Source organism: Rosa chinensis, chromosome 2 (assembly GCF_002994745.2).
Source record: "Rosa chinensis cultivar Old Blush chromosome 2, RchiOBHm-V2, whole genome shotgun sequence".
Lineage (NCBI taxonomy): Eukaryota > Viridiplantae > Streptophyta > Magnoliopsida > Rosales > Rosaceae > Rosa > Rosa chinensis.
This window is the reverse complement of record NC_037089.1, coordinates 87,886,019-87,910,045: the sequence shown is the minus strand read 5'-3', so window position 1 is coordinate 87,910,045 and position 24,027 is coordinate 87,886,019. Positions and strand designations below refer to the sequence as shown.

The following is a 24,027-nucleotide window of genomic DNA, read 5'->3' as shown; positions in this document are numbered from 1 at the left end:
TTTCGCCCTGGTGAAACCCTACATATATAGAAGTCCTGGTCATCGCTGGCTCATTACCTTAGCCGCCTCTTCTTCTTCTTCTTCTGCAAGTTTAGTCCTACCAGATATACAGCTTATATAAGTAATTGAAACATGGACACCTACCAAATGTTCTTCCCCGGATCATCAGCTGCTTCTCCATCGTCAATGGCGGCTTTATCATCACCTAATATGGGAAACCCTCAAGTACTACTTTACAGTAGCAGCGGTACTACTAACTTTGGCGGTGAAAGTAGCAGTTCTACTCACGGCTTTTTGGGGTCGACGGGAACAGAAAACCAAGTAACTAATGGGAGACAACTTGTTGTTAAAGACGATGACGACCGTTATTCTGATGATCGTGCTGCGAATCATGATCATAGTCCGCCGGCGGCCGACAACTCGGGTAAGGTGAAGAAGAAGACGAGAAAGCCTAAGTATGCTTTTCAGACGAGGAGCCAGGTTGATATACTTGACGATGGCTATCGCTGGAGAAAATATGGCCAAAAAGCAGTCAAAGCCAACAAATTCCCCAGGTACGTAGCTTCAATATTTTGTTTTCTTCAATTAATTAAATATGCCGGATCATCATCGATCCTTAATTATGATGACTTTGGTTTGATCTTCTTTTGTTTTTCATTTATTTCCTCGATAGGTGTTTTTGATCCACGAATTAATGCCACTCTATCACCATATTTGATTTGTTTTGTATATAGTAGATGGTAGATGTAGATCCGAATTAGCTTCCTCCTTATCATGATAATTAAGCACGTGTGGATTTATTTGCTGAAAAAGCAAGATCCTACTTAATTTTCCACTAGGTGACTAGGAAAAGCTAGTATTGAACAATATCAAATGACATATAGGTAGCTGAAAATGTATTCTCGAAGAAAATTAAGAAAACAAAAAAGATGATTTCTTTCAAATCCTTTTATACACTATTTTTTCATCATTTTTCGATTTCACGTTTTCTCCCTTTCACACTGTATTTCTTATCTTAAACATTGATTTTCTTTTATTGGTTATTTTCAGATGGGTTAGAATTCGAAGTACTACTAAAAGGATTTCGTATAATTAACCTTATAACCAAAATCATAAGTGGTTGTATTTTCATAAATTAGGTATAGTATTTGGTCATATCCGGTAGTTTACGTACTTAATTAAGGATATGTACCTACGTGCCCTTATAAATCTTATTGTTCTTCTACATGCAATTTAGCTAACAATAGTTCAGATAAATGATTCCATGCATGCATTCACATGCTTGAATTTGTGTCTATGTATATGTACAAGTACTTAACTGTAAAAGTGTATCAAGGATGCATGCATGTTAATTAAGAAAACCTTGCAGAAGCTACTATCGATGTACGTATGAAGGGTGCAATGTTAAGAAGCAAGTGCAACGTTTAAGCAAGGATGAAGGCATTGTGGTGACCACTTACGAAGGGATGCACACTCATCCAATCGACAAGCCTAATTCCGACAATTTCGAACACATCTTGACTCAGATGCAACTTACAAATTACACAAGCTAGCTAGCTAGCTACTCCCTTTTATCTGGCTTCTCCATCTGAAGGAATTGATCGAGCTAGGTTTTGTGCTAGCCTCTGCCACCTGAAATGGAAATTAATATGTAGCAGAGAGTAGTAGATATGTTTGATTTTTTTTTTCAGCAGATGTTTGATTTCAATGAAGTAGTAAACCAATTAAGTGGGCATGTTTTATATTATTCTTTAGAGTTTAGACATGCATGCCTTTCTCAAGTCAGCCTCGCTCGATGCTATTGGCATCAATATAGTGTTTGCTTAACGCAATGGAAGCAGGAGTTTCTCAAGTTCTTTGTGCTAGAATTCTGAATTTCTTAGATTATTCATCATCTCCTCGGCATTTTTCTGTTCCCACGCAGTGCAAAGTAATGCCTTGGTTTGATTTAGCGTAAGTTAAGTTCAGCAACTTCAGTCGTATGATCACGTCTGTCCATGTACACAACTTCGTTCTTGCTTATTTAAAAGTTGGATTTGATTTTGCCGATGCCTCTTTTCTTCCCTTTATATTATGAAACTGTTGTAAATATTAATGTGGCTATTCATGTAATAGCAATTAGTGTTGCGTGATATACTCCGATTAAGATTGATTGGTGATTAACAAAATATAATTAGCGATTGATTGATTGATTGTAATCAGACGAGTGATTGATGTAATCGTTAAATAGTTATATTTTGTAAACCTGAGGTACTTCTATATAAACCTCATTGTCAGATGAATAGAATCACTTCATATTCTCACATCCCATTCTCTGCGTTTAAACTCTCTCTCTCTCTTAATTTTTTTTTCTTTTCTGTTTTACAACACGTTATCAACACGAAAAGCTCTAGGATTCAGATTGCGAGTTGCGAAGAAGAGCTGTTTCATTATTCATTCAAGAGAAGAGGCGAATAACTCCTTAGTTGCGGAGAAGAGGCGGATCATCGTTCAATCTGGTTTAGGATCTGTATCACAAACAAGCTCTTGGATTGGCTGAGAAGACAACCTTCTCAGTTCTGCACATATAAACTGAAGATTCGTCTGTTCTTCAGCAAGTATTTTTTTTTTTGGACTAAATATTGTTTAGACCTTGAGATTTTAACCATAAAACACTTCAGTCCATGACATTGTAATTTCACATGTTTAGTCCATGTACTTCAAAATTTCAAACCAATAAGTCCTTGCGGTCTAAAAGTTGCAGCGAAATGTCTATTATGCCCTCAGTTCTTTTTTTAATTAATTAATTATTATTTTTTTGGAAAATGAAAATTTTTTTCCCCTTTCTTTCTTTCTGTTTGAAAAAAAAATTAATAAAATAATAAAAAAGAATAAATAAAAAAAGAGAGAAAGGAATAAATTTATTTTAAAAAAAAAGAACTGAGGGCATAATAGATATTTTACCGCGACTTTAAGACGACAATGACCTATTGGTCTGAAATTTTGAAGTACAGGGACTAAACGTGTGAAATTAGAAGGTCAGGGACTGTACTTCAAAATCTAATTTTATATTCATGCTTATTGAGCCTATTGATTGAATATGAACAATCACCATGATGCATGAACCCCCAAATTTACTTTATTAATTTATTTGGTTGATACATATATATCTGTCATATATATTTGTTCATATTTTTTTTAGATTTGATTGACATACATCATGACACATTGACATGTATGATTCCTATTTAATATTACTACAATGCCAGAAGCATTTACCCAATTTATTACCTATACGAAATGCCAGAAGCATTAATGGGATTTGAACCAATTTCCTTAGGTACATAACCGCTGTATTAATTTATTTACGTTATGATTTAATAACATATATTGAATTTGATTATGTTATAATTGTGAACATTAAATGAGGCTGAGTCAGAAGCTCAAAATCAAGTCCAAAGTCACAACAACAAATCCGAGCTAGAAGCTCAGACCCAAATTGCAAAGGCTAGAACAGAAGGTCGGCACATGTTGCAATAACAAAAGTTATGAATCTTCTCAAAATAGGCTCATCCATTTGGATGCGATGTCTAGATAAGGTTCAGATGAGGCTGTGTACTTAAGTGAGTCTCGCTCCACCTAAACCTCATATTTTCTTACCTGGTCGTATTCAATTGGAGTTACCAAAAGGGTTGAGTAATAACTTTTCATGTCTTGGCAGACCAGCTTGAGCCCAACAGGCCCACTCTCCCTCAGCAGGACCTAGTAGCCCAGCAGGTCTCACACACTCTTTGACTAGTGCATGAAAGCGTGGGTCACGAGCTTGCAAACTAAGCCCCGTAGGCTTCACTATCAATGTTGGATCATAATTCATATACATATATATTTGTGCCATAAAACATGGAAATTACTTGTTCTAAAGTCCAAATTTAATGTTGATTAATCCAATTTCATTATTTCCCTAATCTTGTACTTTTGCTTAACCTTTGTGTTTATTTATATATATTTATTTTGTTTTCCTTATCATGCTAGGAAATGATGGAGAAGAATGGAAATGCACTAAAAAGTCAACATTAGAATATTTTCTTACTCCGGCTAGGAGAAAGTGAGCTAGACAAGAAATGAGGGTAGCCGTTCGACCAAAAGAAATCCGAATGAGTTGAAACTCTCTAGTTTCATTCTAGACATCCCAAGGATCATTTCTTATGAAGAGTTCCAGAGCTAGTTTTGAGTGGAAAGCCTTCAAACAGTTAGTCTAATGTTCTGAAAGATGAAAACGGGAAAACCTGACCTGTAGGTTTTTCAGAAGCATTTACGGGCCAACCACAGTGAATTTAACTATGAAATTCTACCAGGATGATCTACACTCATAGGAAAACATTTGATATGAAGAAATCGGAGGCCCATTCTGAAGTTTTGGTGGAGAAATAATTGAAGGAATAAAGGGACATAAACTGACCTAAAACCAGTTCAACATTCATCATGTTCATGTACCCTACCCACATGAAGAAAGCTAGATGCTTTTCTCTTTTTCCTTGAATATATTTTTCTACTCCAATATCTTTAATAGATCATCATCCCTTCCATGTTTCTGCACCTTCATGCTTTGCTTTTATTTCATCATTACTCCATCTTTTCCATATTTTACAAACCCTTCCATACTCTACTTTCATTATTTTTCTGCCACTCATATTTGACTCTTCTTTTTCTTCCCTATATAAACACCTTCTCTTCTCACTCTCAAAGACCAATTCCTGAATCCATAACATCTTCTTTCTCTCTTCATCTCCTTCATAAAACCTCCATTACCACCATCACAACCTTCATCATATTTTCCATCTACCCATTCCATTTCATAGACAAAAAGCTTCACTACTCCACTATTTCACCACTTGATCATCTCTACATCTCATATTCCATCATCAACCTTTGAAGAAGAAGGAGAGGAGTCTAGCATCACATGAGTTCATCTACACCATCCTCAACTTGATTATCACTAGTCCCTTCTCTATCCCTACTTTTTAGTTTGATGTTCATAAACATGTTGAAGCTTATGTATTTGATTATGAGTGAGTAGTTAGTTTGTTGGGGCTAGGGTTGAAAGCCCTAGCCAAACTTGTAATGAATTGATGTTTGAGTCTTATTTGATGCATTCTCCATGATCATCTTCACAGCTAATTTAAGAAATGAATGCTTGTATTTGAATCTAGCTAATTTGAATACTTTGTATTTGTCATTACATGAACAATGTTTAGAGAATAGCTAGCTTTAGACATTGAAAACATGATAACACACTAGGTGTGTATGTGAGGGTAGTGAGTTAAATCACCTAGATCTAGGATTGGTTTGCTTGCTTGATTATCTAAACTCAAATCTTTATGCATCTAGGAGCAAGGAATTGATACTTATCCGGTAATGTAACTTGTTCTTGGGTAGTTAGTTTCGCACTTATCCGGTGGAAATTGATAAAATAAAAGGAGTTTAGGCCTTAGTAGTCTTATCCGGATGCTAAGAGGGTAATTGGATATTTGAGATTGCATTACTTATAGTTTGAACATCAATGCATGCAAGGGAGGCTATGGTGAACAACCTAAAGCACTAACTTCCATCCATTTTATCACATCTAGTTTAACATAGCCTAGTTTACATTTCAAGTTTCATTTTGTGTTAATTTAATTCGAAACCATTTTCAAAGCCAAAAATCAAACCATTACACCATCTTGCATATATTCACCATAAACTTTAGTTTACTTGTGAGCTCTTGTTTATGACTTGTACATTTGCATATTCATCTAGCACCCTTTAGGTTTTCCTTAGCTAGAGTGAGTTTTCCAATCCCTTGGGTACCATATCCCCTACTCATAATCCCCTACACTATAACTTGGCCCTTATACTTAAATGTGGCTATTTGACTAACAATCAAGCCCACTCATTCTTTGGTCCAGGAGAATCAAAAATAAAAGGAAAAATGATTTGATATTGTAAATAGATTCACCATATCTAATATATGTAATTAATTGCCAGAAGCATTTATTCACATAATTGTGTGATAATTAATCTGTTATATTACTAGCATGCAATTAATATCTCAATTGATTTATGATTTCTATTTATCCAATTTGTGAGCTATTATTACAATTTGCTTTATTCAATATTTTTATGTTACTTGTCTAAATTTTCGCACTAGAATATTTGTGTAGAAAATGCAGGTACCTAATGAACTAGAAGTTCTAAATGAACCAGTACTTCATACATAAATCGAATTTGTAGTTTCGATAATTGCATTTAAGAAACTTGAAGTTTCTTTCATAAATTCACCACACATGATAAAACCAGTAGATTTTACATGTTTAATCTAATTTGTCATATCATGTTATAAGAACTCGAAGTTCCCATTTGGTGCTCATGGATTTTTCCAAAAAGCACTTACCACGTTTATTTGTTCTTTAATATCAAATTTTAGCAATTGAATGTTTCTGGAAGAAATTATCTAAAGTTGGCATGCTTTCTTGCCTGAAGCAAGACATGATTAGCAAGATATTGAACAACCCCATCTGCCCAAAACAATACAAGGAGAGGCACTTTACTAATTCTCAGAATTGATCACTATCTTGTTGCTCACTGAAATGAACAACAACCTCATGTTGAGAAATGATCAAGCCAAGCCCATCGGTACCTAAGCAATACTTTTGCTTGAAGCAAATGATGTTACTCATCGCAAACCTAATCGCGAAAGGAGAAATTGTGCCGTGGAAGAGACAAAAAGTTTTGATATTTCGAGACAAGGAAAGAGAGGTGGGCCCATAAATGGCCCATATAACCGGCCCAAAACATGACCCCATGTTATAATGTCATTGCCCAACAAGCAAAAGTGGAAAGGAACATTGGTTCGGCCCACCGCCACCAAAATCAGCATGATCTTTGTTATCGTTGTGGAGAAATTGACTGTTGGTCCCGCACCTGCTGTGCTATAGCCGAAGCAATAAATGAGTATTGCGCCGGTCGCAGAACTCGAAATACAAACTTTATTGAATGGTCATTTTCTATCGATTCCACACTAGAGATCATGGATTTTCAGGCAGTTACTGAACATACCGAGGATTAGGACTCGAAGACATGGGTATAGTTGGCCTCTTGTGCTATATCTATTTCATCTTAATGAATGAAACATCTTCGGATTTTGGTGATTTATGTTTTCATTTATTTTGGATTATGGAAATATGGTTCTGTTCGAATATATTTAATTCAATAAACTTATTCATACATGTGATCCATTATTAAATTTATGAATAGGCATGTCTTATGGGGAAGTTTGTTGTTTGGTTAAAAGTGCTATTAGGTACACCATACTCCCAGATCAGAGATATTTTTCAAACTTATGTCTATTCATACCTCTGTGACAACTGTATCAGGCCAATCCAACCTGATAGAGGGTTATAGCAAAACCCACTGTATGTTGTCCAATGGTACTGAACCTACCATTAATGAGGCCTTATAATCTCCACGTTCCAGAAGAATGTTATTGAATATTAAGAATATTTGAACCAACGGTTATCACATTGAAACCACTGAGAAAAATAAGTGTAATATCTTTGCATAACCTCCAAGTGTGTGGCCAGAAGAGTACATTGGAGAAATTGAAATATGTTAGCTAGAAGCTAACTAATTCAAGCAACTATTTGCTATGGCATGACCGTTTGGGATACACAGATCAAAGTATGATGCACCGTATCCTCAACTCATCACAGGTGCATCCCCTTCTGAATAAGGGTCTTGTATATAATGACACACTATGCCGTACTCGTTAAGAATATTTAATACGAGACCATCATATGCAAAGACTAGTATATACACCACCACTTTTTGCACAGAATGCAAGGGAAATTTGTGGACATATCCAACCACCATGTGAACGAGTTAAATATTAATAGTTTTGGTTGATGTATCGACAAAGTGATCACATGTTATACTACTGTCCATAAGAAAACGCTGCTTTTGCTAAACTCTCACCCAGATCATGAAATTGAGGGTTCACTACTCGAATTATCTCATAAAGTCTATAAGACTTGATAATACTGGAGAATATACATCGAAGTCTTTCGATGATTATTGCATATCCCTTAGGATTGATGCTGAACATATAGTTCCCTATGTTCACACCCAAGCTTCTAGTTTTTGCATGGGGCTATGCAATCTTGCATGCAGCTATATTGGTCCTGTTGAGGCTCACTGCTACCAGCCTTACTCAAAGTTACAGCTAGTGACTGGGTACGAACCTGATGTTTCGCACTTACGCGCATTTGAGTATGCAGTCCAAGTGCCAATTGTGCCGTCACAACGTACAAAATTGGGTCATCAACAAAGGATGGGCATGTATGTCGATTATGAATATCATCCATTATGTGCTCTTTAGAGCCCTTGACAGGCGATCTCTTTACCACTAGATTTGCGGATTGTCACTTTAATGAGACAGTCTTCCCTTCATTAGGGGGAGATAAAAACATGACCGTTCCTGATGAGCGGCGTGAATTAACATGGAATGGTCCCACAATATCTCATCTTGATCCCTAAACCGCATGACAATAGTGAAGTGCAGACAATTCTAGATCTATAGATTATAAGAATACAATATACCAGACACTTTCTCTGATCTAGCAAAAGTGATAAGATCATATATACCTGCTGCAAATGTGTCTGCAAGGATAGGAGTCCCTGTAGGATGTGTAGTCCCAGATGGACAAGGTACGACCATGGGGGCTAACCAGTTATATGTCCCTGCCCAGAAGCGAGGTAGACCATTAGGTTCGAAGGATTCTTATCCCCAGAAGAGAATAAACTTGGCACAAACGAATCCTCTTGACATCGTAATCTCAAACTGATTCATCTCATGAGATAAATCTGAATTGGGGGACGCTCCAACATTTGAACCCACTCCGGAGAATAGAGAAATCTCTGTAAATTTAGTAAGATTTGGAATCTGATTGAGATTATCATCGATGATATATTAGTATTTACGGTGGCCACCGAAATTGTAATAAGCGATAACCTCAAACCTTGCTTTGTTGATCAATATCAACGAAGAGATGACTGGCTAAAAAATGAAATAAGCAAACCAGGTCAAATTAGATTCCTTAACAAAGACAAAGGTGTTTTGGACCTGTTGTTCCTACACCTCCCCATGTTAAACCTGTAGAATTGAAATGGGTATTTGTAAGGAAGCGTAATAAGAAAAACGAGATTGTGATACACAAGGCTCGTCTAGTGGTGCAAGAATTTTCTCAACGCCCTGTGATTGATTACGAGGAGGCGTATTCTCCCATAATGGTTGTCATAACGTTCTGCTACCTTCTTAGTTTGGTAGTTTCTGAAAAACTGAATATGCAGCTTATGAATGTGATCGCAACTTATCTATATGGGGATCATAATACAGAGATATACATGAAAGTTCCTGAAGGACTTATGATACCTGATGCAAATAGTTCTAGACCACGAAACACGCTCTCCATTAGTTTTGAGGGGTTCACTTTATAGATTGAAAAAATCTAGACGGAGGTGGTATAACCGTCTAAGTGAATATTTGATCGGGATGAGATATATGAATAATAAACTATGCCCATGCGTGTTTATTAAGGAAACAAGTTCCGAGTTTGCAATTATGATGGTCTATGTCAAAGACATGAATTGGATTGATACTCCTGAAGAAATCAAGGAAACCGCAAAGCACGTGAAGTTGGAATTTGAGATGAAAGGCCTTGGGAAAATAAATTATTGTCTCAACCTAAAGCCCGAGGACAGTGCAGATGAAATTTTGGTCCATCAACCAAATTACATCTAGAAGATGTTAAGACGCTTTAATGAGGATAAAAGCAAGCACACCCATGGTCGTCCGAAGTCTAGAAAGAACTGTATCGTCCTGCAGATGATAACAAAGAGATATTGGTGCCAGAAGTCTCATATCTAAGTGCAATAGGCGCATTATTATACTTGGCTTAATGCCCTAGATAGGACATCTCATTCGATGTGAACTTGTTAGCTAGATATAACTTTGCGCCAACACGTCGCCACTGGAATGGCATAAAAGATATTTTTCGCTACCTTCGAGGTACGACGGATATGTGCTTATTCTATCCCTACACATCAAGGAATGGATAAAACCCCCTTGATCCTAAGAATGATGCTCGCCTTGTTGGATATATTGATATAGATTAGGATTAATTTCAGTTTACCCCCTAAGGTTTGGGGGTGTCATCATTTCACCTCCTGTACTTTCAATTTTGAATTTTTACCCCCTAAACTTTCCAATTTCAATCAGCCGTGTCCAATTTCTACTATTCCGTCCAAATTGGACGTTAAGTTTGACTTTTGAAGGCTAAAATGGTCATTTCAACATAATTTTTTTTTTTTTTTTTTTTCTGTTTCTTCGTTTTATTTATTTATTTATTTTATTTTGTCTTCAACCTATACACCACAAGTTATAATAGGTTTATGAAAACAAAAAAATACTCTAAGTAGTTGAAAGTCACTCACTGGTCTACGATATTTGTGGCATATCTCCGATAAAGTGAAGAATTTAGGATATATCCCCAATAAAGTGAAGAAATATCTGTAAAAAATAATTTTACACTTTATCTGTAAATAAATATCTGTAAAAAATGATTTTACACAAATATTTCTTCACTTTATTGGGGATATACAGATATTTACAGATAAAGTGTAAAATCATTTTTTACAGATATTTCTTCACTTTATTGGAGATATATCATAAAATTCTTCAATTTATTGGAGATATATCACAAATATCGTAGACCAAAAATGATTTTACACAGGTATTTCTTTACTTTATTGGGGATATACAGATAAAGTGTAAAATTATTTTTTACAAATATTTATTCACTTTATTGGGGATATATCCTAAAATTCTTCACTTTATCAAAGATATATCACAAATATCGTAGACCAGCGAGCAACTTTCAACCACCTAGAGTATTTTTTTGTTTTTATAAACCTATTATAAGTTTATAACTTGTGGTGTATAGGTTGAAGACAAAAAAAAAAAAACGAAGAAACAGAAAAGAAAAAAACAAAAAAACAGAAGAAGAAAAAAAAAAATTTAAAATTTTTAAATTTTTTATGTTGAAATGACCATTTTAGCCCTCAAAAGTCAAACTTAACGTCTAATTTGGACTGAATAATAGAAATTGGACATGGCTGATTGAAATTGAAAAGTTTAGGGGATAAAAATTCAAAATTAAAAGTAGAGGGTGTGAAATGATGACACCTCCAAACCTCAGGGGAGTAAACTGAAATTAATCCTATAGATTATCTATCAGACCCGCACAAGGCACGTTCCAAACTAGTTATGTATTTACTATTGGGAATACTGCAATTTATTGGAGGTCTACGAAATAGACACTTGTTGCTACCTCTTCAAATCATGCTGAGATACTAGCTTTTCACGAAGCAGTATGTGAATGTATATTGCTAAGAGCCGTTACAAAGCATGTTCGAAGCACATGTGGACTACATTCCACCACTGATGAACCACCATTATCTACGAGGATAATGCTGCTTACATAGAGCAGATAAAGACGAGTTTCATCAAAGGAGACAACACCAAACATATTGCACTGAAGTTCTCTTTCAATCAGCAACAACATGAGCATCAAAAGATTGAAGTTAAGCATATTTGATCTGGGCAAGTTTGTGCTTTGGATTTCTAGCAGCGATAGCCCTCTTGATAGAGCGAAGACCAGGCCCAAAATCGATCGAAGGTGTGACCCAGGAACAATTTTGTTGTGACTAGCTGGATGGTAACGGTAGCTATTTAGCTAGAAGATAACAATAGCGATTGGGGTTAGATAATAACGGCAGCTATTTGGCTTGATGATAACAGCAGCGATTTGGCTTGATGATAACAGCAGCTACTTGGCCTGACGATAACAGCAGCTACTTGGCCTGATGATAACAGCAGCTACTTGGCAACGAATTAGACTTGAGTTCATAAGAGCAAGGCTTATATGCAGGAAAGGTGTGGGAGCTAGATGCATGAGAGTTTAGCAGAGAGAGAGAGTTCCGGCAACAACATGGTTCTGGGTTTTGGGTTAAGGTTGGTTGGGAAGAACAGGGGTTTAGAGACAAAGCTTGGTCTCTTGCTTGTTGCTTCTGGGCTGTTGTGGCTTGGCTTTCTACGGCGACGAACTCGCCCTTTATAGAGGCGATAGAGGGGGAGGGTTTGCACCAAGAACCAGAGGCTTTGAAAGAGTACTCTTAATTTTGATGGGATCATTCTAAAACCTTCAGCTCTTGTTTTCCCTATGAAATCAAAAGAGTGAAAGCGTACTTCGGCCATGTGGGTAAAGAACGGTGGTGCAGGTATTGGGTGGCGATGGAAATCCCAGATTTCATGCTGCCGTGATTTTCGAGAGGTCATAATCCCTTGATTTGTGCTATTGTAAATTGTGATCACAAACACCTAAGTATTATCGGAAATTGGGGCAGGATTTTGGAGGATGAGAGTTGGGAAGCTTTCGTGTAGACTTGGGGTTCTTACCCGAAAAGGATGGAGTAGTAATCCCAGCAGCAACTCGACGGAACGACATTCCTGATTTGGAGAAGACGACTTCCAACGTCTTTTTGGGCTACGGGTTCTAATGTAGTGGGCTTTGGGTAAGGAATGACTCTAGTGGGCTCTAAGTGTTGTTGGGCTTGCTTTCATCTCTCTACTAGCCCATGTTAAGATATTGGCCCTCGAAGCGTGAATTTTGGTTCCCAAGTCCAAAATTGCCGACGGGCCTTATCATAACGATGGGCCTCGCATGATCCGTTACCTTCCACACCATATCCTGCCGTATGAGCCACAAATGTAGCTTGGGTCTACGCGTATAGCATGGTAAATAAGTGTGCTGGCTCATTTTGAAAATGCATGTCAATCGTTTGAGAATTTGGGCTTCTCGTATCGCTTGCTAAATAGAGAGCTTCCTTTTGACGTGAAATGGGCTTGCTTGAAGGCCCAATTAGGTTACGAGGTTGATGACTTCCCCTCTTTGCTTATGACTCATAGAATTTGAACTCGTGGAAATTTGGGTGTCAACAGATCTGAAGACAATTGTGCAGACCTCTTTACTAAGTCACTACCAAAGTCTACATTCCAGAAGCATGTACAAGGTATTGGTCTAAGTAAATTATTTGAATTTCCTAATATATAATTTTCAGGGGGAGTATCCCGAAGTATACCCACTTGACCATCGTGTACTTTTTTTGTCCTTCATTCAGGGTTATTTTGTCCCACAGGGTTTTGTTACCTGGTAAGGTTTTGACGAGGCACATCTAGCATGGTCACCCCACTTATACTACATCCTGAAGATGCTTTCATTTGACTTATATGCATTTGCTCATCTTTTCCCTTCGACCACGGATTTCTCCCACTGGGTTTACCGGGCAAGGTTTTGGTGTAGCAACTCTAATGCATCCCTATTGTAGACATACTACCTACTTATGGTGCTGATAAGAAGACTCCACCTATCTCTAAAGCTGTGATACTGCTAATCCACACTCAAGCGCATTGTGCTCCTTTTCTCCTTCGACCAAGGTTGTTTTTTCCCACAAGATTTTTATTACTTGGCAAAGTTTTTGACGAGGCAACTTAGAAGCACATAGCAGGGGCAACACTATTGACATAGAATATCCAAGAGGGAGTGTTGTAAATATTAATGTGGCTATTCATGTAATAGCAATTAATGTTGCGTGATATATTCCGATTAAGATTGATTGGTGATTAACAGAATATAATTAGCGATTGATTGATTGTAATCAGACGAGTGATTGATGTAATCGTTAAGTAAGTACAATTTGTAAACCTGAGGTACTCTTATATAAACCTCATTGTGAGATGAATAGAATCACTTCATTTTCTCACATCCCATTCTCTGCGTCTAAACTCTCTCTCTCTCTCATTTTATTTTGGACTAAATATTGTTTAGTCCTTGAGCTTTTAACCATAAAACACTTCAGTCCCTGACTTTCTAATTTCACACGTTTAGTCCCTATACTTCAAAATTTCAGACCAATAAGTCCTTGCCGTCTAAAAGTTGCAGCGAAATGTCTATTATGCCCTCAGTTCTTTTTTTAAATTAATTAATTATTTATTTTTTTGGAAAATGAAATTTTTTTCCCCTGTCTTTCTTTCTGTTTTTTTTTCCCTTTCTTTCTTTCTTTTTGAAAAAAAAAGAATAAATAAAAAAAAAAGAGAAAGAAATAAAATTATTATAAAAAAAAAGAACTGAGGGCATAATAGACATTTTACCGTGACTTTAAGACTGCAAGGACCTATTGGTCTGAAATTTTGAAGTACAGAGACTAAACATGTGAAATTAGAAGGTCAGAGACTTAAGTGTTTTATGGTCAAAAACTCAAAAACTAAACAGTATTTAATCCTTTTATTTTTTATTTTTTATGTTTTACAAAAGAAACTAGTTATTTGTCTTTGTTTTTGTATTGGATTTTTTTTTTTGGTCAACGTTTCTATATCGATTGAATGAATTATTGTGGATGATATTTAGGGTTTAATGTGGCCAGTGATCCGACAAAGAGAAATGTTGATTTTCGTACAGTTTAAGGCTTGATTGTTCGCGAGACAAAACTTATTATTTAGTAAAGGGTGCTGCTATTTCCACCCTACCAATTCCTCTTTACACCCTACTGATGAAATTTTGATCCTATATTTCCACTTTTGCCCACATCAAATTTAACATTGATAAATTTACAACATTAAAATAAAAACAAAAAAAATATAAAACCATAAGGAAATAAAAAAAAACCGGAAACGTATGTACTACCATGGCGCAACAGCGCACCATTGTTGTCTCTTCCTCTTTCTTAGTCTCTTCATCCCATTTTTTTTATTGTATCTTCTTGGTGATTATTCTTCTCCATTCTCTTCACTGGTTTCCTTCCTCACTCTTTTCCAAACAAGAAACTAATGAATTGTGGTTTTAAACTTATGAAGAAGAGGAGGATTAGGATCAAACTGATGAAATTTCAATTTTGATGCCATATTCTGATTGAACTTTGGTAAAGAAACAGATCTATACATCTTCACCTTTGAATGTGAATTTAGTTCCAATAGAATATTGGGGTCGGATTCAAATGCAACTACTTGATCAGATCTTGCCGCCGATTAAGGGAAAGTGGGTTGATGCCAAAGGTAGTGAATTACCTGTTGGTATCTTCTTTCTTTTTATTTTCCAGTTTTTTTGTCATTTTTGTTTTTATTGTTATAAATACTTAATATGTGAGGGTAAAATTGTACATGTATGAGTAAAAATTCATATGTACGGTGAACTAAGGAATTAGTAGAGAGGAAATAGCCGGACCCTACCCTTTAGTAAATGATCATGATGTGCATGATTGGCTTATTAATTGGCATGAGCCCTCCAATTAGGGCTTAATATTTCTCTGTTGTATGGATTACTCAATCAACATAAAACCAGTTAGTTGCATAAGTAACTCTATTACATACCAGAGGAACAAATCCTAATTTCAAAATTATTACATACTCTACTGCCAGAAAGCCATCAGTCAATCCACCAATAAAGATGACTTGTAAGTGACTAAACTTTGAGTGAAACCATGCATACAATTCGGATTTACAAGAATAGATCAATCCCTTGTCTTTAGGGACAATGATAGCTTTTGTATTCCTTTTTCATGCAAAACAATTACATACCCATGAAATGATAGCTCAAGTCTTTACCTGTCGAGGAGTAGTCAAAGCGTGACTGCAGCTCCAGATTCAACCTCTGTGCCAACCTCCTTTTGTCGTTGTTTTTCTTCCATTGCTTCTCGATTCCTCTTGGCATCAGTCTTAACCCTACCGCACAAACTACAGATCCTCTCCTACTACACTATGTCAAACATCGATTCAATTACCAAAACTCCAAAAGTTTTGCTACCTCGCTGGCTATCTCTACCAATGAGGTGGTGGATATCTCGACCATGTCTGATGGGGGAGCATAATGAAACTCCCAGTCATATCTTTTGGCAAGACCTCTGACAATGAAGCCAACAAATGCTACAGACTTGAAATGGTATTTTCGTCGAATTTGGATACTAAATAAGGGTTTCAATGTTCAGCAGCGTGCTCCTGATCGATTTCTTTTCTCTTTTGATATTTGAGAAGATAGAAACAAGGTCTTAATGGGTGGCCCGTGGAGTTTCAATCGTGCTTTGGTTGTTCTGCAGCCATATGATGGAGTGTCGTATCTGCAATCTGTAGAGATGGAGGATTTATTTTTCTGGGTTCGCATCACAAATATGTCGCCGGCATATGAGTAGAGGAACACTATTGCAAACGTTGCTTCTGTAGCAGGTAAATTCCTTGATTTGGATCAAAAGCTCTTTGATGCAACTGGAGAGATTAGGTTTAGGGTTTCACATGCAATTTCAAAACCTTTCTTCATGCAAAAGATCCTAAAGTTTGCCAAAAGAGTTGAACAAGAGGTTCACTTCTTCTTTGAAAATCTTGTGAGCAAATGCAAGACACGCCATTGTGTGTTTCATGATGGGGATGCATGCAATGTTGAAGCTGTAGTGCCAACGGTCATAGCTGCTCTACCATCGGCAGCAAGAAAGCTAGAGCTCAATGGCTCCTTTTAGAGTTTCAGGGAAATCAGTTCAAGGATGGAATGTTTCACTTTCAAGGTCTCACAACCCTAATTCTTCAGCATGTGGGAAGGTCTCTATTTGGAGGAGCTGAGACAAGTAAGGTACGCAAACTTATTGTTATTTGTAGTGCAGAAAAACGACCGACCAATGAAGACAATGCGTTGGCTTTGGTACCTGTGGACACCGAGCAGTAAGCAAAGAGAGATCGGCCCTTCCCTTCTCCAAAAAAGCTTCAATTTTTGATGTCTGATTTATTGAAAGGCAAGACGAGCCCTATTGCTCCCTCTAAGAAGGTTAAAATGCCAGAATTCCCTATCAAGTTTAGTGCAAAATCTATGGGTTTAGTCGAGACACCAAGTGGAATGTTGGTGCCTACTGAGGTAATGATGCCAAAACATGTACAAATAGAGCTTCCTGGTGGAAAGAAGAAGAATGGCCGGCCTTTGAGAGCCAAAAATAAAAATCCTCCTAAAGCAAAGAAAGTTCCTGCTGAAGATGTACTGAGTGTTCTGTATTCAGGTAAGCCTCCGTGCCCTAGTTTAAAGGGCAAGGAGAAATAGGTTTTCTTTATGTTGTTTAGCCTATAAACTATGTAAATGTCTGGCATAGTTATAAGCTTGTTTTTAATAAGTGAGCGATAAATTCAAATATAATTGGCCTATCTTATGTAGCACTGTGGTTTCTCCACGAATCCTTGTTCTGACCATTGTTATGTGTCAGCGGGTGGGTACGTAATGACCTTCTTTACATGCGCATTATATCAATTATTAAAAAAAAAAAAAACAAAGACACCAACAACCAATTGGAAAATTCTAGTGTACTTGTGGGTATCTCATACCCACATTTACAAAAGTGACAACAAATTTGTTGTCAGAGTGGTAATGTTGAGTCATATTTTGTGCAATCTTAGTTCTAATAATGATAATTACACCTCTTACGACATTGTTACAAGTTTTTGAACAAATTAGTTGTCAATGTTGTAATCTTAGTTCTAATAATGGTAATAACACCTCTTACGATATTGTTACAAGCTTTTGAACAAATTCGTTGTTAATGTTGTAATTTTTGTTTAATTATATGTAAATAGTGTAAATGAATATGGTAACTTTTGTTCTCAATGTTGTAATTTTGGTTCAAATAATTGTAATTTTTTGTTTAAATAGTTGTAAATGAGTGTATGAGATACCCAGAAGTACCATAGCTTGTCTCTAACTAATTCGGATAACAATGGTAACCTGTAATGAGGGAAAAAAGCAAGGGCAAAAGCGTCATTTCACTCTCTAATTGTGAACAGTGCCACAGGCTTTATTATATGTAGAATAATAACACGATCGATTTGCTCAATTTTACAGATGAAAAAAATACTGGGTTTTTTTCCTTGGTCTAAAAAATATATAATTGGGCTTAGAAGATTAAGGGGCGGACAAAAGTCGCAATCACAGAGGCTATTCTAACTGGATACAGTGATCCAAACCCAGTAATATGACCCATAAACCTGATCTGCCTCTTTTGCATAAGTGCTTCAAATTAAGAATAAATGAATAGTTGAACAAAGTGAAAGCCTTTGTTGTCTTCTCCCACCAAATCACTTAAAAATCTTTCTGTGGTTGCGTGTATGCTTGTTCTTTGTGCCCATCACTCTTTCACTATTTGTTCCCATTTGAACCCCATCGTATGCTCATTTCTTTTTTTCTTTTTTTTGGTTACGCTCATTTCAACAGCTATACATCCCTTTTTTTTTTTTGTTGTTGCTTTTCTTTTCTTATATTTCGGTTGACACAAGTATAACTGAATACTTAATCTGAGTGGTCGTCGTCTAATTTACACTAAAGAATTTCACAAAGCGTGAATCATGAATAACGAATGAGAGCAAAGAACTAGTGCCCCCCCAATTCCATTAAAAACCAGTCGCGTGTGCAGTGATGGCTTTCATCATCATTAGTTTAGTGCTATTAAAATACTGATCATGCTTATCTTCAATTAACTATATAAATCTCAGCCCCAGCCAGGTAGATTAACATTTTTGTATGCTATATTTGGGTTTAATCATCTCTCATTTTTAGAAATCAAATGGAGCTAAAGTCCTGTCACGCTCATGGATGGACCAGAATCAGATGGTGAAACATTCATTTCATTATTGTGTTAGACCAAAAAAAAATTGTATGATAAGATAATATGAAGCGTATAACTATACTACCTTCTGGGACCTCTTCTTTTCTTTACTGCTGTCTTGACTCTTGACTACTTGTCCACCATGTTGAATTGTTGATCATTAACAAAATAATTATACTGTTTGAAGAGATATTATTAAACATTCTCTGTTTAATTATGCATATAATTTTGCACTCCCATCACCTAATCAATAGTTCACTAAATTATAAGAGGTTCAATCTTGGGCCCTAAGAAATTATGGACAAACAGAAAAACAGAATCAAAAACTGGACAAAACTCTCACCCTCAACCTCAGGTGGTCCACTGGTCCTATTCCTACCTTGCTGGATTTTTCTGCTCTCTATCTAGTGCTCTACAGTGTGGTTCATTTTCTTTTTCAGATGATTAGCCAAGTTTTAATTAATTAACTAATTTTTTTTTTTAAAGATAGTGGGTCATTAGATTAGATTAAATTAGTTGATCTGCTACTCATTGATATTCCAACTTGGGTTTGCACTTTGGACAATGTGAATCTTTTGACCTTCCTTCTTTTGGAGGGAACAGTTGTGCTGAACTGCTAGTTATCCCCAGACCAATTTCTTGGAGCATCCTCCTGTGTTTTAATTTCCTTCTATTGCTAATTGCTGCTGCTACTAGCCTACAACTACTCAAGGAGGGAGGAGTCATGGAGTGGGACTTCAAGGACTTTGCTTGGGATTCAAATGATGATGACCAGTTGGATCAGCAGAAAGAGGAAAATGACCTTGCTGCTTTGGTTGGTTCAAGTAGTACTAGTAGCAGAGGAGGTGAATTATCATCCTTCAGTTTAGTGGATTTGAAGCTTGGCAGCACTAGTGCTGAAGTTGTGGCTCCAATTGCAATAAAGCCCTCGGTTTTAGTATCATCATCACCTTTGTCGACAACCAGAAGAGTTGATCATCATCAGAAACTCAAAGTATCATCATCGTCTAAGTCGACATGCTTGGTTGATGGTTGCAAGGCAGACCTGAGTGGCTGCAGGGAGTATCATCGCCGGCATAGAGTCTGCGAGCTCCACTCCAAGACCCCAATTGTGGTGATCAGAGGTCAACAGAAGCGATTCTGCCAGCAGTGCAGCAGGTACATTTTTCATATATGTATCATTCATATGGTCAATTTAGCTAAGCATGCTTAGTTTTGATGAGTTTTGATGGACAATTAGTTTTACAAGGTTCAATTACAATTTCAGTTCAATACTTCAATATACATATTTGCTCTTTCTTTTGTGATTGAAGTATTAGGTGTGGATTCCAGTAATACTCTAGTGAAATGGATCGAGTTTAGTTGATCCAATTAGTACTTTTAATTTGTTTAATGCAGTACTTCTTGTAGTTCAGTCCATCAGTACTTGGTTAAGTTCATTAGTGCTATTAGTAAAATCCTTTAATATTTTTCGTTCAAGTCATTAGAAGTTTATGTCAATCTGAAAATTTTCAATCAGTCTGATGTAGATACTGTGTGTTCTTTCTTTTTGAGTATGGCACAACTGATATTGATTTCATTGAGTGTTGATTGTACAGATTCCATTCTCTGGTGGAGTTTGATGAGGTGAAGAGAAGCTGCAGAAAACGTCTCAATGGACACAACCAGCGCCGGAGGAAACCTAAACCAGAATCCTTCTACTTTACTTCCAAGAGCTTCCTCTCCAATTACAAAGGTATGCTACACATTCAAGCAGGGTAATTGACTTTTAGGACTAGCAATATATGCTTCTGTTACCGCCTTTGATTTCATATATTCAGAAGGAGTGGAGTTGTTGTTAGCAAGTCTTGGTTAGAATGAGATTGATTTGATCACAGAGTTCATTATTGACCCCTCACCAAATTATTGGGGACCACAATGTTAGAGAGCTTGCCTAGTTTTGATGGAGCACAGATGCAAATTAATTTTCCTTGGCTATGTTTCTACTGTTTGGGCTTGTCCATCAGTACTACATGATTGTGTAATTTCTAGCCCCAAAAAAAGGAAAAAGAGAGAGCTTGCCTGACTATTTAAGTTGTCAAACTATCAACCAATATGTCAGACTTGCTCAGAGAAGAACCAGTGGAAATAAAACTTTTTCTCAAACTTTACTAGAATGCAGTTTTTAAATTCAAGTTGGTGAACAGGCAAATTTTGGTGCATTGGTAGCATTCAGTTACATGCTAATCTAGATCATCATCTTAACATATATTAATTCTCCTTTTCTTATTTTCTTTGGTTCTTTATATTGATTTTGGCCTGAGATTATGGGACTGATATGCCTTTTCAACTAAAATATAGGCCCCAGAATCTTGCACTTTGGAACTCCACAGCTATGTGCAACCACCAATGCTAGAAGTCTGTGGCCTTTCGAGGCCAAAAGTACAGCAGTTCATCAACCCGTGCTTTACAATCGTCACCAGCGGTTGCACGCAGTTGAACACCAACAAATTCCTCCCAATTCCTTCACTAACAATGGAGGAGCTGATAAACAGTTCATTTTCTTGCAGACCAATGACCCTAAAATTGCAACTTTTAAGCAAGCAGCAACCCCTCAAGCTTTTATGCAAGAGCCGTGTCCAACATTAACTGCTGCTGCAGCCTTACCGCATAGCACAAGGGCTGCTGCTGGTCCTGCAGTTTCTTTTGATGGTACAACTCGAGGCATTGATTCGAGTTGTGCTCTCTATCTTCTGTCATCATCAAATCCAACACAAAGTATGGTGAACAACAGTCTAAGCCACTTGGTTCAGTCCAATGTGGTCATCAATACTGATTCAGGTCATCAGCAACTCCAAATGAAGAGTTTCTCTGAATTCCCATCATATTGCTCAAATAATCATGTGGAGGACAAGTATTTTCTGAGGCCTGATCCTGATGGCTTGTTGGACACTGGGGCTCAAATGCTTCCAATTTTATTGGAGTAATATTTTGTTTATATGAATCGTGTTTTTATATCTTGAATAAATTATCTGCTGGGAGATAGTCAACTAATTATTCAGACCTCCCCAAGCTTTTAATATTTTGGCAAGTCTGTCAAATGCAGTTCTTATTGTATTGATTTCTTTCCTCCCAGATACCAGCTGGTTGTTCTGACTTCTGAACACTATTCATGCTTGTATTTGCGTTTTGATGAACAAAGTAATTAATAATTACTCAGTGAACCTTTTTATTAATGTAAAAAAGTTATTTTCTGATTGAACAGAGAAAGGTGACCAAAGAAAACTACATTTTGGCATGTATGTGATATAAGAGCTGAGCTCGGCCTTGACAGTTCACAACAGATTTTAATATCAGAAAACTCAGACTTCAAAGAAATTGCTTAAAATGTTGGATAGCCAGATAGCCTGCATGAGTAGCACCTAGCTAGTTCTGTAAAAAGAACTTGGTCAGCTGATTACTTAAATCAGGCAACATTTTAAGCAACCTAATTGGCCACAGAATCTTGTGCTTATACCTGAAAGTGACATGATGATTAATCCATAACTACTTTCCTTAATCTATTGAAAAGTGGCAAGAATCTATTAAAACATTGTTTGTTGGTAGCTACTAATAATCCATGTTAATTAGTTCTGCCACACCGGCCATGCAAGCAACTTTTCTTTTTCCTTTCTTTTGTAGGTGAACTAACCAATAGCTAATAACTACCTGATTGACCCCCTGACATAGCTGTCCATAATTATAGGTATAGAAAGATGAAAATCAGGCTATGACATGTACTTTAGGCACTCTTTTCTGCTCAGCATTCGCTCTCGCCCTTCCCTATATAAGTAGCAAGCATTTCAAACTTCAAAACCATTCTCTACCCCAACACTCCTCAGTGCTCTATTTCAACCTATTCCTCTCGACCATGCACTACAGAAAGGCTTCTGATTTTAGGGTTTAGGGTTCAGGGAAGGCAGATGAAGTCATGCATCCGCACATCAGACTATTACTGTATGATTTTCTTTTATTTACTGCTTATTTCATCGATGTGGTTGCTGTTGTTCTTGAATTAGAAGTGGTACGATATGGATGATGTTGGAATGGCTCAATCAAATCAAAGTTCTCGATGCTCAGTTGAGTCCCTTTAATCTGATTGAGCCGTGCCAATATCTGCCTCTCTCTCCCTCCTTAGAATTGATTTCTGGAGCTTTTCATTAGTATATCCTTTAGATCTTGCAAAAGTGATTGTTCACTTTTGGCTATGACAGTGGGCCTTTGTTTCGGTCTTTGATCCGTCAAAAAGTACTAATAGGCCCAATTATCATGGCCTTTGAATGGAGGTGCAGAGCATCTCCCGCCCCGGCCCCTTTAAAGTCACGTTCATACTTCTTCATCACTTCACAATTAGTGGAACTTAGGGTGTACGTGCTTCTGACCCAAAAAAAGAAGAAGCTAATGTATCAACTATGGATTGAAGAATTCTAATACATTGCAGTATTGCACCAAGTTTAGTGTTAATGCATTCTGGAAGCATCAATCTACCATATCATATTTCAAATGCTTTGTATTAATATTACCAAAGTTTCGTAAACTTTAATTCAAGTTAATATTTCTTATTTTACATACATCGAGACTTAATTGGTTTAACTATATAAATTTTTTTTTTTGAATAAACTATATAATCTCTTTATAATGCATGATTTGAAACTATTCAAGTTCAATTTATTCACAACTCATATCACAAAAGATTCTCAAAAAAGCTTTTCTCTCTCTTTGTGATATGATAATCACTTTCCAATAAGGCAATAATGTAATACCACAACGGCTCAACGACTTGGAAACAAAAGTGAGAAAGAGATCCCTATATGCCGTGTCATGATATATAAGGTAAGCATTAATACTATTTCGTCAAAACGGAAAAAAAACTAAGATTGGACTAATAAATACTCGATCAATGAAATTCTAACAAAACATAAAAACCCCACAAGGACTCCGAGCGTTTCATGATGCGGGAAGCGTGAATACAATAGTAAGAGGCTCCGTCAAGAGTCGAAAGTCATATGAGATGAGCTAGAATCCACTAGCAATTACGGGCACAGCCGTAAGAAACATAGAGAAACTTATCTAATATTTGGTTTTTTTTTTATTGATAACTTGAATGAAAATTATAATCTAAGAGGTGCCTTATATAGGACACATAGCATAACCTAATACAACTAGATTGTAGACTAAAACTAGGAAACCTAATTAAACCTGATTGAATAAAAATTGGAAATAGAATCCTAGATACTAAATAATATTACCCTTGGA

The 24,027-nt window shown here is 36.6% G+C and overlaps 2 protein-coding genes across 2 annotated transcripts; both read left to right on the top strand.

Moving 5' to 3' along the window:
- LOC112187321 (probable WRKY transcription factor 45) lies at positions 1-2,049 on the top strand. Its single transcript, XM_024326070.2, has 2 exons — positions 1-554; positions 1,370-2,049. Exons 1-2 carry the CDS (start codon positions 133-135, stop codon positions 1,551-1,553), a joined length of 606 nt encoding a protein of 201 aa, XP_024181838.1. The 5' UTR covers positions 1-132; the 3' UTR covers positions 1,554-2,049.
- Positions 2,050-19,262: 17,213 nt separating this feature from the next.
- Positions 19,263-21,947, top strand: LOC112190547 (squamosa promoter-binding-like protein 16). Its single transcript, XM_024329982.2, has 3 exons — positions 19,263-19,911; positions 20,352-20,488; positions 21,094-21,947. Exons 1-3 carry the CDS (start codon positions 19,478-19,480, stop codon positions 21,717-21,719), a joined length of 1,197 nt encoding a protein of 398 aa, XP_024185750.1. The 5' UTR covers positions 19,263-19,477; the 3' UTR covers positions 21,720-21,947.
- The last annotated feature ends 2,080 nt before the right edge of the window (positions 21,948-24,027 follow it).

Excerpts from the sequence above, each read along its gene's own strand:
- LOC112187321 (XM_024326070.2), top strand. The coding sequence starts at position 133 with ATGGACACCTACCAAATGTTCTTCCCCGGATCATCAGCTGCTTCTCCA. Across the intron at positions 555-1,369 it reads AAAGCCAACAAATTCCCCAG|AAGCTACTATCGATGTACGT; the intron begins GTACGTAGCTTC and ends AAAACCTTGCAG.
- LOC112190547 (XM_024329982.2), top strand. The coding sequence starts at position 19,478 with ATGGAGTGGGACTTCAAGGACTTTGCTTGGGATTCAAATGATGATGAC. Across the intron at positions 19,912-20,351 it reads TTCTGCCAGCAGTGCAGCAG|ATTCCATTCTCTGGTGGAGT; the intron begins GTACATTTTTCA and ends TTGATTGTACAG. Across the intron at positions 20,489-21,093 it reads CTTCCTCTCCAATTACAAAG|GCCCCAGAATCTTGCACTTT; the intron begins GTATGCTACACA and ends ACTAAAATATAG.